This window comes from Taeniopygia guttata, chromosome 30 (genome assembly GCF_048771995.1).
Source record: "Taeniopygia guttata chromosome 30, bTaeGut7.mat, whole genome shotgun sequence".
NCBI lineage: Eukaryota > Metazoa > Chordata > Aves > Passeriformes > Estrildidae > Taeniopygia > Taeniopygia guttata.
This window is the reverse complement of record NC_133055.1, coordinates 4,482,924-4,500,852: the sequence shown is the minus strand read 5'-3', so window position 1 is coordinate 4,500,852 and position 17,929 is coordinate 4,482,924. Positions and strand designations below refer to the sequence as shown.

The following is a 17,929-nucleotide window of genomic DNA, read 5'->3' as shown; positions in this document are numbered from 1 at the left end:
ACACCCAGGGAATGAAAACTCCTGGTTTGGGGAAAAAAACAAGAGGAGAGCACCTTGGACTGGAGGTTCCTCCTTGCCCAAGTTCATCTCAGGAAGTCATTGGGAATCTTGTGTCTGTAAGAACCTCCAAAACACCAAGATTTAGCCCAAAAAGCCTACAAACTTCAAGATAGAGATCAAAAACTCCCCAAACATCACAAGTCAGCAAAAACCTCCGCCAAAACATAAAGATTCAGCTGCCACATAAAACCAAAGCACCAACATTTAGCCCAAGAAAGCTCAGAAACACCAAGATTCACCCCGTGAAAATCCTGGATCCCCCTCCACAGTCACCTGCTGCATGTGGGGGAAGCAGCGCTACTGGGGCTGGGGGGAGGCTGCAGATACAGGGAGGGGTGGAACCTTCTGCTGCTTCCTCCTTCTGCTCCTCCTCCTCCTCCTCTTGTATATCTTCTCATCCTTACACTCCTCTGTCTCCTGCTATTCCTCCTTCTCCTGCACAATCCCACCTTCTCCTGCCACCTGCATCGTTTGACCATTCTGTTCCTCAAGCCTGCTTCTCCTTCCCTTCTCCTCCTGCCCCCAGGCCCAGCACCCACTGCCGGCTCCCTCTTCCCCCCAGACCCACAGCATCCCAGCCGAGGGGCAGGGATGGAGCTGGGGCAGGTCGGGCTGGGGCAGCGCTGGGCTCTCGGCCGCTCCCGCCCGCACTCGGTCCCCACTGCAGCCGCTCCCGCCAGGACAGCGCGGGGGGGCCCGGCCTTGGCGCTGCCCCACTCCCACCTCCCCAAATTCCCCTCGCGGGGGCGATGGGGCCGAGGGGGGGGCGCAGGTGGGGTCCAGGTGGGGAACGCGGGGAGCTGCGAGTCTGCCTGGCAACTGGTGAGTCATCAGCGCCGCGGGCTCTGATTGGCTGAGCTCTGCCTGAGGGCTGCGGCTGCAGCAAAGAGGGGACACCCTGCTCCAGGGGGGATGTCCCACAAACGGGGGACCCTCATGAAAGGAACAAGAGCAAAGTGTCTTTACAAACAGATGCTCTGAATCTGCTCAGAGATAGGGTCCAGCAACTTTCATGTAAGTAAGTGACAGGAGAAGCCTTGGTTTCAGAAAATGTTATTAATTTATGACACAGACTGCTGCTCAGCCAAGGCCCTGCTCTATTCATGAACTTCCAGAAGAACAACAAAGACTTAACAGAGCCATGAATATCAATTGCTATAGAAAAGTGGGGAGCATATTAAGTTGGGTATGTAGTAGGTGGATTGGGAAGTCTGCAGCTCTCAAGTACTTCAGCCAATGGGGAAAGCAGAGGGAGATGTGGCCAGGAGAATTAGGATTAAAGGGAGGCTGTGTCCTCCAACAATTGGAGAGATCCCATGGGGAATGTCCCATGGCCTCTCCCATTTTTAGAAATGAAATTAGTTTCACAGGACTCCTCTGTCTGCTTTGTGGACAGAAACCTCTGGTGATGTCAATTTTCCCGCACACCCTGGGGCAGGGAGTGCAGCTGAAGGTGCCTCACCCACTTTGGGTGATCGGCTCCCTTGGCTGGCGGCACCGGGGATTGACTGGGGACCCGGGAGTGACCAGGAGACAGACGAGTGACACATCAGGGGGGTCTGTGAAGAGTCAGCAGGGAGAGAGCACTGAAAATCTCATCAGTGAGTGCCCTGGGACCTTCGGGGAGTGAACATGGCAGGGCACACATGGAGGGGAGAAAAGGGAAAGCCAGGGAGGGCTCCTGGCCAAAGTGATGATGACCCCAAAATGTCTCTGAAGGGTTCCTTGGGAGAATGTTAAGGTAGTTTGCACATTCCCCCAGAGGTAATAAAGGACACGGAACCCGGGGGGGCAATAAGGGAAGGGGAGAAGGGATTTGGACAACAGGGGATGGATGGTGTTGGTGTGCTGGGAAGAGATTGAGTGAAGAGGACTGTTCAGCAATATGGTTCAGGCAAGAAGGAGCAGGAGGAATCTATGTGGTAAGAAAAAGGATGATGGAAAAGAGAAGGAACAGAAAAATACTCACAATTGGGATGTTTTTTAGCAGGGTCTTATCCTGACAATTTGCCAGCTGGTACTTTGAATTCCCAGTTTCCAGGAGAGGAAAAGCAGGAGGTCAGGATGTCAGGGGTTTCTCTGTGGTGGGCAGCGGCAGCAGCGGGCGCAGAGGTGCGGGACCGGGAGCAGGGCTGGGGGCCTGTGGGGAGCTGCGGGGCCGGGCCGGGGCTGTGGGGCAGCCGGGGCTCAGCGCCGGGCGCTGCCTGACCCCACCAGCCCCGGGCAGGGCTGGCAGTGGCCCCCGGCCCCCAGGAGGCTGCGGGACGCCCCGGCCGCTGCCCGGCCCCGGGGAGCTGCCGGCCCTGCCCGCCGGGGGGGCCGCCTTTGGACACTGCGGCAGGACAGGCACCGGCTCTGCCACACGGGCTGTGCAGGGGACCCTGAGCACAAGGAGCAAAACAAAGCAACATCTGGAAACGCAGATTTTCATTGTTGGACACGGAAGTGAATTTTCTCAGGCAGCCGGTCTCAAAGCAATCAGTGGTCAGGTTTGGATATTGGCACCGGGAGTGGCCACTGAAGGCATGGGCACGCCTCTGAGAACACAGGGTTCAAAGCAAGAACTCCCAGCAGAACTGTCTCTTTGCAGAGTGCAGACTCTCCCCCGTCCACCACGGGCTGGGTGGGGGAATGGAAGCCCTGCGGCCTGGGAGGGAAAGGCCAGGGGAGGAAACCTGAGATGTCTTTGTTCCCCACGCCCCCACACCACCGGAGGGAAACAGACAGAGAGCCTGAAAGCACCTGGAAATTCACTGGCAGAGGAGAAGGAGAAGCAGAGGGGAAGGTGCCCAGCCCTGGGAGTTGGGGTCTGGGCTGAGATTTCAGCAGTCAGGGCAGTCCAAGACTTTTAACCCTTTCCTGGGAAATGAAAGCTTTGTGAAATATTACTCCTCCTCAGCTTGAAAGAGAAAAGAGACAGTCTGGGACCTGAGATGTTAGGGAAAGAAGGTTGGGGGGGAGATGATGGAGTGGCTTTTGGCTGGACTTTTCTTGTAAGCCATTGACTGAACCAGTTTCTCCTGCAACAGAGACTGCATCTTTAGGGGGATGCAATGGTGAGCCAAGAGACCTGCTTCAGCAAACTCCAGCACAGGAATGGAGTGAACAGAGGAAAGCTGAGGAGGGTGTGGTGATGCCCTCTGTCTTCAGGAAGATCTCCGTTTGCACCCTCAGCCCCAGGGGAGGAGGAAAATGCGGGGGGACTGTGGTCCCAAAATGAAAAGTGAACTGTTGTTTCTTTTGTTCCTTGGCAAAGCATCCTTAAAGGAGCCCTATGAGCAGTCTGTCCGTGCACGGCGGTGAGGGCACTGTGACATGGCAAGGAGAGTGTCACACTGGCACATTTTCTCTGGGCAGTGCCATGTGTGACATGGAAACACGAGAGGTGGCAATTGTGTTTCCTGGGGGTCTGTGGCACAAGAGAGACTCCTCTCTCCCCTGATAGACTGAGTATTGATTATCTGAAAGGTGATGACCTGATTGAGGGTCCAAGTTGTTTCCCACTGTGATTTGCTGGAGTTTGGGTGCAGGGAGGAGGAATGTTTTGGAAGGTTTTAATTCTGGATGTAGTGTGTATCTTTTATTATAGTAGCAGCTTAATAAAGTTCTTTCTCCTTTATTTCTAAGCTTAGGCCTGCTCTGCTCTGTTCCTTATTGCATCTCACAGCACTTATTTGGGAAGCTGGATTTCCATGGGGACACAGGCATTGTGCCAGCATCAAAACATGACATGATGGCACATGAAGGATCAGGATTTTCTGTGAAGGATTTGGCTTGGGTCCCTGCAGAAAGGAAAGATTTTGCAGAAAGCTCAGCAGCTCTCAGAGGATGAGCACCCACAGGCAGTGACCGGGCCTGCAGGAGTGGCACAAGAAGGCCCTGCAGCACTTGGGCACAAAGGCACAGCAGCTGAAGGCAAGGAGGGATGAGCAAAAGGCCAAGCTGAAGGCAAAGGCCATGGCAGAGTTCCCACAGCCCCTGAGGGACCAACCCCAGGGCCCAAGGGGGCCCCAGCACCCAGGGGACGGCCTCGGCCACAAGCACCTGGCAGAGGCATTGCCCTCCTGGCCAGGGCAGAGCCCACCCAAACAGCCCCTGGGAAGGAGTCAGGGCTCCAGCTGCAGCCCACAAGGACACTGCAAGCACAGACAGCAGCACCCTCAGGAGGAGCGAGTCCACCCCTGCATGGACATGGATTGTCAGGGCTCTCTGAGCTCCCATCCCACCGGGGACCCACCACACTGCAGCCCTGGAGAACATCCAGGCTGGGTCTGCATCCAGAGGAGGCCTCTCCTGATGGACACAGGGGCCTCTCCATCCACTCTGAAGCTTACACCTAAGAGGGGGAAATTGTAAAGGAATGTTTTCATTATTAAGGGAATAAATAGGAAAGCTCAGCTGGTATCATTTGTTCAATCACTCTTAGGAGCTGTGGGGGATAGGTTTGAAATAAACTAATTTCTTTCTCTTCCTACTGTGATTGTTATTAACTAGGAAGGAATTTGATGGTGGCATTGTAATATTGTAAAAGGTGATACAGAGGCTATTGCTGCTGTACCTTTGTGTCAAATGTCTGGCAAGGCCTATGCTGAAGGGAACCCAGAGGTGTGGGATGCCCCAGGGAAAGCGGGAAAATTTGATGTGGAGCCTCTCCAAATTACTTGGAAGCAACCAGGACAAGTGGGGGCTAAAAGCAACACCCTGTTCCAGGGGAGGGAAGGAAGGGCTCACAGCCTGGTATGGAGTCCCTGCTAAAGGCAGGGCTTTTGGAGCCAGGGATGTCTCCCTACAGCACTCCTATCCTGCCAGTCAGGGAATCTGATGGCTCCAATGAGGACCACAAGAACAAGTGGTAGAAAAAGCCTTTGAGTATTTGAAAAGAAAAAACAAGGCAAAGGGTGGAGAAAAGTGTTAAATATTTGGGAAATGCAGGGACTAAAGATTCCTGGTGCATTCACACAGAGAAGGTCAGGGCAAGCTCAGAAGTAACTTTTCCCAGGACCAAAAAGGAGCTGCAAAAATTTTGAGGATTAACAGGGAATTACACAGCCTGCATTGAGGATTCTTTGTTCCAGCCAGAACATTGTAGGACTTTTTAAACTCAGAAAGCCTCCATGCTGTGGTATGGACAGGAGAAAGTGAATAAAACTTAGGAAAATGAATACCCAAAAATATTGATGCCTCAGCTGTGGCTCTTCCAGACTCAGAAAAGAAATTAAAAATGTAGGTAAATGTTCAACAGGGCCATGCCAAAGGAATTCCTGGGCCAACAAGTTTCACCCAGTGGCCACAGTGGCCTCATTGCCTGCAGAATTGTGCAGCCACAGCTTGAAGGAGAACCGAGGCCCAAAACCTGATGACAACAGGATCTCCAACTGTTCCAGTCTGCCATCAAGTTCAAGCTTTGATAACCAAAAGAGCCTCGCAATGGATGAGCAGTGCTCGGTTATTACAGTGTGGAATTTGTTCAGTGGCACAGGAGGATTCAGAACTGAGGACAGGGGAAGGGTTTAACCCAGCCTCCTGTTTGAACAGCCCCCAGAGGGGCTGGGAAGAAACCTAGCACTGCATTCAAGTGACACAGCTCCAGACCCAGCCTGGGGGAGATTCAGGAGACATTGCCTGGCCTGAGGCAGAAAATGTCTTTGTGGATGGCTCTTCAAGGGCAGCAGAAGGGAAAAGAGTTCCAAGACACGCTGTTATTGAGGAAAGGGAATCAGACAAAGCCCAGGTTACCCGCCATGGTCAGCTCAACCGGCACAGCTGTGTGTGCTTGTAAGAGCCTGGCACTGACATGCCCTGAGCAGGAAGGCTTCAATATCTTCTGGTGACACCATCTCACCTAACAGGGGGGCAAAAGCAATTCTGATTGCTCAGCAACCACTGAAAGAAATAATTCATATAAAAGGGATTGTGGAAGTCAAAGACTCAGAGAGCAGAGCTCATTTTACAGGAAAGATCCTCCAGGGGGCTATGGCAGCTTTAGGAATACAATGGGACCTCCAGAACCCCTGGCACCCCCAGAGCTCAGGCTGGGTACAAAAAATGAAAGGGGATGGAAAGAAACACCTTAGGAAGCTGGGGATAGAAACCAAGATGCCATGGGTACGGATTTTGCCATTGGCTTGGGCAAGAAGAAGAGCCAGACCCAGGGCAGATATTCAATCATTTCCCCTTGGAATTGATCTCGGGAATTCCTTACCCTGGGAATTCTCTACCTGGTGCAGGGTGGAGATAAGGGATGCACATTTGAAGCAGTCTGTGGCCAGAATCCTGTCTCTGGTGCAATCTCTCCCCCGGAAACTGGGCTGGCACAGAGCCTGCCTTGGCACTTTGCTGTTGCCAACATCCAAGCAGGACATCGGCCCACACATCCTCTGCTGAAATCCTCGGCCTGGCCACCCTCCTTTGGCAGCTCCAGCCACCGGGGACAGCCCTTGCTGCCACTGCTGCAGCTTCAGCGCTCTCTGGGCCTGCCCTGCCACAGCTGCTGGGCAAGAGCACGGCACAATTCCACTCTGGCTCTCACTTACACTCACACACTGCCCTGCCTGCCATGGCATTGATGGAAAATACACCAGCTCATAGACTTTAACATTGTTAACCTTTGATTTCTCTACTCAGGCTTGCTTTGCCTTGGCCTTGGGGGAAGAAATGTTAAAGAATTTGTTAAGGGATGTTACACCACTCAATGGAGATGAGTTTAACATCTCAACACACTGGGAATGGCCCAAAAGATACCCACAAAGATAACACCCAGCAGCAAACCTTCAACCCCAGCAGCAAACAGCAACCAACACCTACCCCAGACACTGCCAGGGCTGCAGACACCTGGTCTGCAAAAGGCTGAGAAGGAAATCCAGCACTTCCCACCTCATTAACAGCTGAAGCAAAGAAATCTGCACAACTTGAAACTACAGAACATTAAACCAGTGGATTTAGATTGCTTTAGACTGTATTAAATTAGGGAGAAATCGAGTAAAATCCATGTGTCATGGAACGATTTTCTCTGCACACCCGGGCTATGTGGAGATGGAATGATTTCTGTTGCACATCCTGGCCAGAATAAAGAAATGCCTTTACTCTAACACTAAACATATTGGTGGAGTTTTTCTTTTTCCTGCAGCTTCAGTGCAAAGTATATAGCATGAGAATATTTTTAAAAATAATCCTACCTCTATATCACTGGTTAGGTTTGGCCAGGGATGTGAGAATGGGTTTTTATTCTGAGAAGAACGAGAAAAAAATTAATGGCCTTGGAACTTTTTTGTGTGTTTTTGTTTCGCTTTTAGCGATGCCAAAATTTTGGTCAGGGTTTTTTGACATTCACCTTTAGGCTGCATTTTGCAAAACTAGAAGAGATTTAAAGGTGCCCTTTTAACTCATAAACATTAAACAGAGGATTTGAAGGGAAAAAAAAAAGCAGCAGGTTTTAGGGGGGCACATGTGAGGCTGCTGAAGCTGCTCTGGAAGAGAAGCTGCATTCCAGGCACCCAGGAGAGGAGCTTTAGAAATGCAAATTAACACTGCTGGGGCAGAGTGGGGACAATGTACCTGGCTCTTCTTGCCTGGGGCAGGAATTGGCTGATTCCCTCTGCCCCTCACCCCAAGCTCTGCCTGCTTGCACAGATGGAATCTGCATGGCTGAAGGCAGAGCCCATGGTGAGGATCTGACTCTGAAACAGAAATGGGTGAAGCTGCAAAGGGAAACAGAAAATGGAGAATGTTGTGAAAACTTCACTAAAATAAGGGGGGGGATCATCCCTCGGTCCACTCCAACATCTGCTGCCACTGTCTGTGCTGTACAGGGTGTATCAGAGCACTGGGGCTTTTGCTAGAACGAGTTCAGGGAAATTAGTTGGAATTCAAGTATTTGATGATGTAATTAGAAAAATGTGGTATATTGATGCAGCCCCAGCTTGAGGGAGCACCCAAAAATGGGGAAAAGATGAAGGGCCACCAGAACAAATCCTACAACACCATGGACCAGCCCCTGGGAACCCAAACCAATTCATATCAGGAGACAGAGAACCCATTTATCACTTCAATGGCATCATTAGATTAAAAGCTGTCCTCAAAAGAAGAACCAACCAGACAGCTCCAGCTCCTGACCTTCCTGCTGACCAATCCACTGAAAGAGGAACAACATTTCACCAGGGGATGGGATCAGATTATCTGTGAGAAAAAAAAAGGGAGTTTGTGCAAAACTAAATGGCTCAAACTGCTGTGGGCAAAGAGATGACAAAGGAAAAGTGCTGAGAAACATAACAAAGGAAAAAGGAGAGCAGTTTATGTATTGGTCCAAACATGGAAAGGATGGGAATGGGACACGCTTTCGTGGCTCCCCGGCACACCAGGGGTTAAACGAATGCTGCTTCTCCTCTTCTGTGCTGCAGCAACTCTCATCTTTTTACCATGCTCCACACCTTGGCAGTGCAGCTCATCCAGCAGCTGAGCCAGGGGATGCAGGTGGCAGCCAGGCCTCCTGATCCACAAAGGGCTACAAAAGGACAGGGAATGAGGGCACCGAGAATAATCCCAAAACCAAAGAGGACCCGGGAAGAACAAAACAGAGTCAAGGAGTGAATCTGACTGGAGATAGGGCCAGGCACTTGTAGATAAGGAAGTAACGAGAGAAACCATCAGTTCCAATAAATGTCAAAAATTGACCCAGACAGCTGCTCAAAGTCCCGCTACATTCCCAAACTTCGAGGAGAAGAACAAAGGCTTAAGAGAGCCATGAATATCGGCTGTTATACAAAAGGAGGGTGCATATTAACGAGGACAGGCAGCAGGCGCATCGGGAAGTCTGAACCTTCCAAGGACCTCAGCCGGTGGGCAAAGGCAGAGGGAGATGCGGCCGGGAAAATGAGGATAAAAAGGAGGCTGCGGACTACAACCATGGCAGAGAGCGCACGGCAAATGCCCCACGGCCTCTCCCCCTGCTCGGCAATAAAGTCACTTTTACAGGACTCCTCGCTCTCCTCCGGCCACAGAAACCTCCGGCGACGGAAATTTCCCCGCACGCTCCCGGCCGCGGGGCAGCCCCCTCGGTCCTACCCACAGCAGCCGGGCCGAGCCAGCGCTGCTCCGGCAGCGGCTCCTGCCCAGGCCCCGGCGGGAAGGAGACCGCGGGCAGCCGCTCCCGCCGCGCCCTCAGCCCGGGGCCAGCACGGGCCGGACACGGCACCACCGACCCGCCGCAGCCCCCTGCCGCCCCCTCCGCCCGCAGCCAGCCCCGAGCCCCCGCAGAACCCAGCGCGGCTCCCACCTGCGCCGGGGCGGCCTCCGAGCTCCGCCGACGCCGCCTCACCGCGCTCCGGCCGCTGCCGCCGCTCCCGGGCCCGCACAGACGCTCCCGCCGCCAATGGCGCCGCTGCCCGCCCACGGCCGCCCTCAGCCCGCCGCCGGGGCCGTGCTGCGCCCCGCTCCCACCAATCAGCGCGCCGCAACCGCGACTGACGGCACCAGCGGCCAATGGCAGCGAGCTGGGGGCGGGCTCTGCGCACGGCCCAGACTCGCCCCGCGCTCTCAGGGCCCCCCGCGCTGCGTGAGGGCAAAGCCGGAGATGAGCAACAGCCCCGGGACGGGCCCGGGCCCGAGGCGGGATTGAGCTGCCCACACAAACAAACTTCTCCGCACCTCCCGCCACGGCTTTCCCGGCCCTGCGCCTTCCGTGCCTCCGGCTCTGCGGGAAGCCCGGGAGCCTCCCTTCTCCTGCCCCTCATTAGTGCATCGGTGCTTCGCTTTCATTTCCCCCAAAAAGGGAAACCTGCCCAAAGCCCTGTGGGTGAGCGGGGGAGGGGAGAGATTTCTGGCAGAAAACTCCAAAGACTCAGAGCAGGATGAGGAGAAGTCAGTGCAGAGCCTTAAATGCAGCTTTCCCCACGCCTCCCTGCTCCCAGCTGCACCTCCTCCCCCGGCAGGGCAGGAGACAGGGAATGGGGCCGTGCTCAGCTCATCCCCCGCGGCTTCTCCCTCTGCTCAGGGACAGGAGTCGTTCCCTGCTGCACCCTGCGCTCTCTCCCAGCCGAGACTTCTCCAGGAACTTCTCCGAGCCGAGTCCATCCCCTGGGGCACAGCCCCCTCCAAGTGCTGCAGCGTGGGTCACTGTGCCACGGGCTCGGTCCTGCCAGGCCAGGCTGCTCCAGCGGGGCCCCTCTGCCCACGGGGTCACAGCCTCCTCTCAGGCATCCCCGAGCTCCAGCCTGGCTCCTGCAGGGGCTGCAGGGGGATCTCTGCATCGCCACGGACCTGCAGGGGGATCTCTGCATCGCCACGGACCTGCAGGGGGATCTCTGCATCCCCACGGAGCTGCAGGGGGATCTGTGCAGCCCCATTGTAATATAAATTGTGGAATAGTTCGTGATTATGTAAAATATACATGAAGTCAGTTGTGCTAGTAGAAAAAGATTCTTAAAGTTTTAAAAGACCTGAAGACCCAGCCGGGAAAGACTGGAAACCACAGATGACAGAGAAAGAAAGACCTCATTTACAATTGAAAACACGTGGCTCCCTGCAGTGTTGGGCTCTTTCCGGGGATACTCCACCAGACGCCCAAGGTGAAAAATGCACATATGTTAGTTTGAATAGTAGTGCTGTATTAACATTTTAATAGTACTGTAAATGTAGTTGTGTAGTAAAATTGAAGCTTTAGTAGTTAAAATAGAAACTATGTATCTGGGTTTTCTTTTAAGGAATGACATACTCGCTTTGACATAACCATCACAGAACACCTAAATCTTCCAAAGACGAGGAATTTATGGTTTTCTTGTCAGAAGAATCTAATTTCTTCAGGCCTTGCTCAGACTCGAAGAGGCCATGGGGATTAAAGGAAATAGTTGGCATATAACAGACAGAGTTTCTTGTTTTAAATAGAATGTATGCATAACCATGAAGGATATATGAATATGCAATAGTGTAGTTTTAGGGGTGATTCCTTTGTTCACAAGGTATGCTTGTTGTGGCTTAAGTGCCCCAGAGCATCTGGACATCCTTAATTCTTTGCTTTTTATTGTCTTGTAATTGTCCTAACTCTAAATTTTTATTACTCTAATTGTATTACTATTTTAATAACCATGTTATTATTATTAAAAATTTAACAGCCAAGTGATTGGCGTTTTTCACAATTATGGTAGCAAAGGATGGTTTTTAACACCTCTCTGCCGGGGCCTTGGAGAGTCAGCGTGAGGAAGACGGGTCCTGCCCTATTTAGGCAGCCTCGCTCTGTTCCCCTGGTGTGTGACCAGACACAGGTTATGATCTATGGGCAAAAGGAGACAATAAAACAAAGAAAAGGGAAAGCATTCCCTAAAACCACAGTAATTAGCCCCAAGACTAAAGTGTACACGAAGAACCAAGACCCAAGGACAAAGGATAGGTGAGAATTTGTTGGGATGGGGCGGATAAGGGGGGAATGAATGTGTGTGACAGAAGCTGCTGGGTATCCCAGACTTGCCAAGTGATTGCTGTGGTCTCTCATGCTGCTTTTCGTCTTTTTCATGTGAAAAACGGCCAGTAAAGAGAGCAAGCGAGTGATAAAAAAGAGAGAATCCCTCCCAGAGAAACTGGGACTGGATCTTAGGAAGAAGAGGAACCCCGTGGAGTGCCGGATTGAGGGATAAGAGTGCCCAAGAGCATCCAGGATTCAAACCTGCTGGGTTGAGGGATTAACATTCCAAGAGCACTCAGGGTGTAGATACGTAATGTAGACTGTTTGAAAGAAAAAGTATCTTCTTGTTGTATGTGAGAGTTAGTGAAAAATAAAAGTGAGTAAATGTAGATGAATGGTAGTATATGTAATGTAGATTGTTTTTTATGAGCTTTTCTTTATCTCCTTGGAGAGAGTGTTAGAGTGTTTCCTGGCAGTCGAAAAGAGAGTATTGCAGAGAAAAATTCCTCACTTGCTGTCCTCCCCCTGCCCTCAACTCTATTCATATTTTGTCCATTCCCTTTTCAAAATACAGATTTGTAAAACTCATGCTCTGTGTCCTCAGATGCCCTTCCCAAATCAAACCTTGGCTTCGTTGCAAATTGCATTGCACTAACTAGCATTGCCTTAAATTTGTTTTGGTGCAGGCAGGGTCACTTTGGAAGTAAGTTGTTGTTTACTTTGTTCCTGCAACCTTTTCAAGCTTGTGAATGGAAAAATTGTGATAGCAAACCAAGTCTTTATTTTTGCACTGTCAGCTGTGAGTGGCTGGTAGCCTTGGTGGAGGGTGCCGTGAATTGCAGGCCTGCAGAACACGCATAACAAAAGTAATTTACTTTGTAAGGAAGTTGAAAAAGGGGGGAGAGGTGATTGGCAGACTCACCTCTCCAGGATGTAGGACTAATGTTGGAAAGTGGACTGATATTGGAATGTGGCTGCTGAAATGTGACGAGAGAAAAAGAAAGAGAAAGAGAGAGAAAGGGAGAGAGAGAGAGAAAGAGAGCGAAGGGGAGAGAGAAATACACACCCAAGGTCCCCTCAGCCACAGCTATCTGTAAGTTCTCCCCCATTCCTGCTAGGCAGAGTGACAACAAGGATATGGGGAAGGACAGAGTTAAACCCAAGGCTGTGAACAGGACCACCAGTAGAGATAAGATCAAGGCAGAGATTGTGACTCTCACAAAGTGGTTTATTGTCTTAAGCAAGATTTCTTTTTTCTTTCTGATTGCTGTTGTTAAGAAGAGAAGGCTTTTGTTCTGAAGACTAAAAGTCTGTAAGACTAAAACAGTTAAATGTTACCCAAAAAGTAAAAGGCAAGAGATGGGATACATCTCATGTTAAAATTGGCCTGGTCTTTTTTATTTAACTAATTATAGCTCACAGGAAGAAGAATTGGTCTCTGCAGCTATTAACACAGCTGGATACAAGAAGAAGAAGTGCCTGTAGAAAAAGAGTTTAGTTAAACTCAGAAAATTTTAAAGAAAACTAATGGTAAAAGCTAATGCAGTATTGTTTTTCTTTTAACACTGTGTTATTAAGAAATCCTTTCCAGGTACCACTGAAGCAGCAATCCAAACCACGGAAAGAGGGTGAATTCATGCCAGCAAAACCAAAGGACTTGTGAAGAAACTTGAGGAATGGACTATCACATCTAAACTGGGTGATACCAAATTGACTTCCAACCAGGACTGGGTGGTAATGGTTTGTGAAGACCCAAATGATCCAAGGCAGGTACAAAGAATAACACCTCACTGAGAAATAAGGCAAAGCTTGCATCACTGGTTCTAAGCCCGGCCTGAATAAACCCTGAGACACCTCCGACACCTCCTTGGCAGAGGAACACTGCCACTTCAAACAGGAGGATCCGGAGTGTTTCAGTCAAAGAGTTCTTATAGCCTGGCCTCAGCCTGTGGCTTGTACAGGGAAGAAGGGAAATTGCCATCAGTACTGTACTGTATAATTTATTTGATTCATCCTCATATTGGACATGGCAGCTGGGTTATAAGTGAATGTTTAAATTATGAGAATAATTGGCATTGTAGTTCACAAAATCTATGTTCTCGTTGCAGGATGTATTGAGTACTGAATCAATCCCCTATACAGAAAGAACTCAAAAACTGAAGTAATAACTTTGTTTTGTGGATGGGAATTATTAGTGCCTGTGGACTGAGAGATACTTGAGGAACAGTGGGAGACCACAGTTAAGGAGTGTCGAAAAGGACTTGCCTAAAAAAATGAGTAAAAAGGAGTGACAAGGGAAACAGAGGGCAAGCCTGGACTGAGCACTGTACTCACCACCGAGAAGATCACACGTACCTGCTGTGGGAAGCAACCCCACAGGCAGGGGAGGTGGGGGTATAAGCCATGCCAGACCTCTGTCATTCCTGTTTCTGTCTCTCATTTGTTGTCTTTTCCCTTCTGAGATACCAGCAAGATCGTGTCCCAAATGCTACAGAAAGTATTACACAGAAAGGAACCAAAGTTCCTTTTTGTTACACACACCCATGTCAACAGCCACAGACCCACCCAAACTGAGTACCTGCAGGCAAAATGGGGAAAATATTGGATTACAAGGAATTTAGGGAAAAGTAGTAATACTTGGGGCATGGAATGTCCAAAAGGAGAGAGATGGATTTGTTTTACATTTGATCTTAGAGATATAGTCCAAGATTCGGTAAAGAGACTATTAGTAAAAAAAAAAAAAAAAAAAGGTAAAACAAGCATAGCAGGCTAGCTCTGTATTAACCCCAAATTATATACTGCATGGCATTATAGGACTCCAAGCAGTTAGAGAGGAGATAACAAACAAAGCTGCTCAGGCACTGGAATTAATATTGAGTCAGCAAAGCCAAACTATAACTGCAGTGTGTTAAAATAGGTTGGCTTTACGCTATTTATTGGCTAAAGAATGGGGTGTACAGATTGTTGAAAATAGATGGCAATGAGGGCATCATCCTGGAATAAACAAAGGATATCAGAAAAAAATTATGAAAAATTATGACCCTGGTATCAGTCCAAAAACAACCAAAGGGAAAATAATGTTAAAAACTAACAGGTGGGGTAATGTATTGAGAATGGGATGGTGGAAGAAATTAGGATTCTTCCTTTTATGTGTTACAAGTGTTTTGATATTTCTTCTTTGTTTAATCCCATGTTTTATTTGATTACCAACAGAGTCCAAAGAATGCAAGAGGATAAGAAATATTGCTCAAGCCAAATGATTTATAAAGAATAAGAGGAGAGATTGTGACAAATGCATATTTATAATTGGCTTTTCGCAAGTGTTACAATGAATATTATATGTGTCATGTTAGAAAGTTTATGCTGTTCCATAGGATCTCAATTCCATATAATCCCAGTCCAGTTTGTCCCAGTCCATAGGATCCCAGTTCCATATTTGATCCCAATCTCTAATTGTTCCCTGTCCCTATTTGATCCCAGTCCCTATTTTAGCCCAGACTATATTTGATCCCAGTCCATATTTGATCCCAGTCCGTATTTGATCCCAGTCCCTATTTTATCCCAGACTATATTTGATCCCAGTCCATATTTGATCCCAGTCCGTATTTGATCCCAGTCCCTATTTGATCCCAGTCCATATTTGATCCCAGTCCCTATTTGATCCCAGTCCATATTTGATCCCAGTCCGTATTTGATCCCAGTCCCTATTTGATCCCAGTCCATATTTGATCCCAGTCCCTATTTTATCCCAGACTATATTTGATCCCAGTCCATACGATCCCAATCCACATCTGATCCCAGTCTCTATTTGAACACAGTCCGTAGTTGATCCAGGTCTCCAGCTGATCCAAGTCCATATGATCTCAGTCCCAATTTGATCCCAGTCTGTAGGATCCCAGTCCCTATTTTATCCGAGTCCCTTGTTGATACCAGTCCATAGGATCCCAGTCCATGTTTGATCCTTGTCCGTATTTGATCCCAGTTCAGTTCATTCCAGTCTGTAGGGCCCCAGTCCCTAATTTATCCCAGTCCTTAGTTGATCCTAGACCACAGGATCTCAGTGCATATTTGATCCCAATCTCTGGTTGATCCCAGTCTATATGGCCCTGTGCACATTCCAGAGGTCTGGAATTTCAGCTCCCAGCCAGGAAAAGACATTCCCTTTGCCCTCGAAGGCAAAGCTCTTGAGAAGGGGCTGAAAGCCAAGTGGAGCAAAATGCTACAGAGACATTTCCCTGCTGGCCTCCATAACTTCAGCTCCTGAACTAAGAAATAAAATAATAATTGGGAAATAAAATAATTAAAAAATCAGGGGTGGGTCATTGGGGGCAGAGGGAGCAATTAAATTAGAGGAGGATTCAATTAAATCAGGGGAGGATCTTTGGTGGTCCCTGAGGAAATTAAGTTGGGGGAGGGTCTTTGGAGGTCCCTGGCTCAAGGGAGACACGGAGAGAGAAACAGAGCAGGCAAAGAGAGGTGGGAGGGAAAGGAGGACACAAACACAATCAGCTGAGAAGGTGGTGCCCTGAAAAACACAACTGCCACGGACTGGAGATGAACGGCAAAGAAATCAGTAAGTCTGAAAGTTTTATTTGCTATCAAATACATCCCAGCCACCCAGCCCCACACAATCCCCATCCCACTGCTCCAAACTGGGATCCCACTTCTCCCGATCTCCTCCCAAACCCATCTCACCCTGCCAGCTGTGGATTCGAGTGAGTTTGGTGTGGGTTGGTTTTTTTTGAGGTGGGAACAAACAATTTGAAGAGGGATTGAGCCTTTATGTGTTAAAATTCAGTTGTTTTCAGTGGGATGTGAGTGGGTTTGAGGTGAAAGATTGATCCCTCTTGGCTTTTAGAGTGCAGAGAGATTGAGAAGAGAAAAAAATTAAGGTCAACATGAAAGGAGAAGCAGCCAGGTGTGTTCCCAACATGGATGACAGGGAATGTGGGTCACCAGGGCTGTGCCCAATGTGGGTCCTCCAGTGGGGGATGGAGTTTAGCTCTTCTCGCACTCGGGGCACTCGCAGGGCTTCCCTTACCGGTGCCTCCGTTGGTGTTGGGTCAAGTGAGAGCTCTGTGAGAATCTCTTCCCACACCGGGGACACTCGTAGGGCCTCTCCCCAGTGTGGATGCGCTGGTGCCTGAGGAGGTGGGAGTTCTGCCTGAATCCCTTCCCACAGTCGGAGCAGCAGAAGGGCCTCTCCTCTGTATGAACCGGATAGTGCTTGAGGAGATGGGAGGTGGTCTGAAACCTCTTCCCACACTCAGAACACTCGTAGGGCCTCTCCCCAGTGTGGGTTCTCTGGTGCTTGATTAGGCTGGAGCTCTGGCTGAAGCTCTTCCCACACTCCCCACACTCGTAGGGCCTCTCCCCAGTGTGGATACGGCGATGCTGGATGAGGGTGGAGTTCTGCCTGAATCCTTTCCCGCAATCGGGGCAGCGGAAGGGCCTCTCCTCCCTGTGAATCTGATAGTGCTTGAGAAGACAGGAGCTGGTCTGAAACCTCTTCCCACACTTGGAACACTCGTAGGGTCTCTCCCCAGTGTGGGTCCTCCGGTGCTTGATCAGGATGTAGCTGTAGGTGAAGCTCTTCCCACACTCCCCACACTCGTAGGGCCTCTCCCCAGTGTGGATGCGCCGGTGCGTGGTGAGGTGGGAGTTCTGCCTGAATCCCTTCCCACAGTCGGGGCAGCGGAAGGGCCTCTCCTCTCTGTGAACCCGATAATGCTTGAGGAGATCGGAGCTGGTCTGAAACCTCTTCCCACACTTGGAACACTTGTAGGGCCTCTCCCCAGTGTGGATCCTCTGGTGCCTGATCAGGTTGGAGCTCCGGCTGAAGCTCTTCCCACAGTCCCCACACTCGTAGGGCCTTTCCCCAGTGTGGGTCCTCTGGTGCAGAATCAGATCAGATCTCCACGTGAAGCTCTTCCCACACTCCGAGCACTTGTGGGGCTTCTCCCCATCATGGAGCTGCTCAGGGACCCCCAGCTCCGAGCTCTGGCTCCATCTCCGGCCGCCTCCCTGGCCCAGGGTGGGTCTTTCCCCCTCAGATCCCCGCGATCTGCCTTTGCAGCCCCTCCTCGTGCGGGATCTCCGGGGCTTTTCCTCCCCGTCGGGTTCCTGCGCTGTGGAGCTGCTCAAAACGGCCTCTTCCACCAGGTTCTGCCGCGGGGATTTGTCCTCCCTGCTCTCCATCCTCAGCTCCTGCTCTGTGGGAGGAAGGACAAGGAGAGGCTCTTCCTCTTCCTCGCAGCCTCCCAGGGGTTGGGAATGGGAAATCCTGGTTTGTGGAAAAAAAGGGATGAGCACGTTGAGTTGGAAGCTCCCTCTGTCCCAGTCCATCTCTAGAAGTCCCTGGCCACCTGGGCTCCATAAAAACCTCCCAAACACCGAGATCCAGCCCTGAAAAAGCCTCCCAGGAGTTCCCCGTTCCTGCTCCCTCCCCTTTGCTGTTCGGGGCTCCCCCCTGTCCCA

General features: G+C 50.4%; 3 protein-coding genes across 4 annotated transcripts in view; 1 reads left to right on the top strand and 2 right to left on the bottom strand.

Annotated features, from left to right (window-relative positions):
- The window catches only part of LOC140680876 (uncharacterized), a 570,776-nt gene that overhangs the window by 950 nt on the left and 551,897 nt on the right, over positions 1 to 17,929 (bottom strand). Inside the window, exon 16 of the mRNA XM_072919761.1 lies at positions 16,516 to 17,424. Within this exon, the coding sequence (XP_072775862.1) occupies positions 16,516 to 17,424 (909 nt within the window). The remainder of the gene's footprint in view (positions 1 to 16,515; positions 17,425 to 17,929) is intronic.
- Positions 1 to 17,929, top strand: part of LOC140680884 (uncharacterized) — a 421,560-nt gene that overhangs the window by 128,159 nt on the left and 275,472 nt on the right. The gene's annotated exons all lie outside the window — the stretch shown is intronic.
- The window catches only part of LOC140680909 (uncharacterized), a 692,735-nt gene that overhangs the window by 672,316 nt on the left and 2,490 nt on the right, over positions 1 to 17,929 (bottom strand). The gene's annotated exons all lie outside the window — the stretch shown is intronic.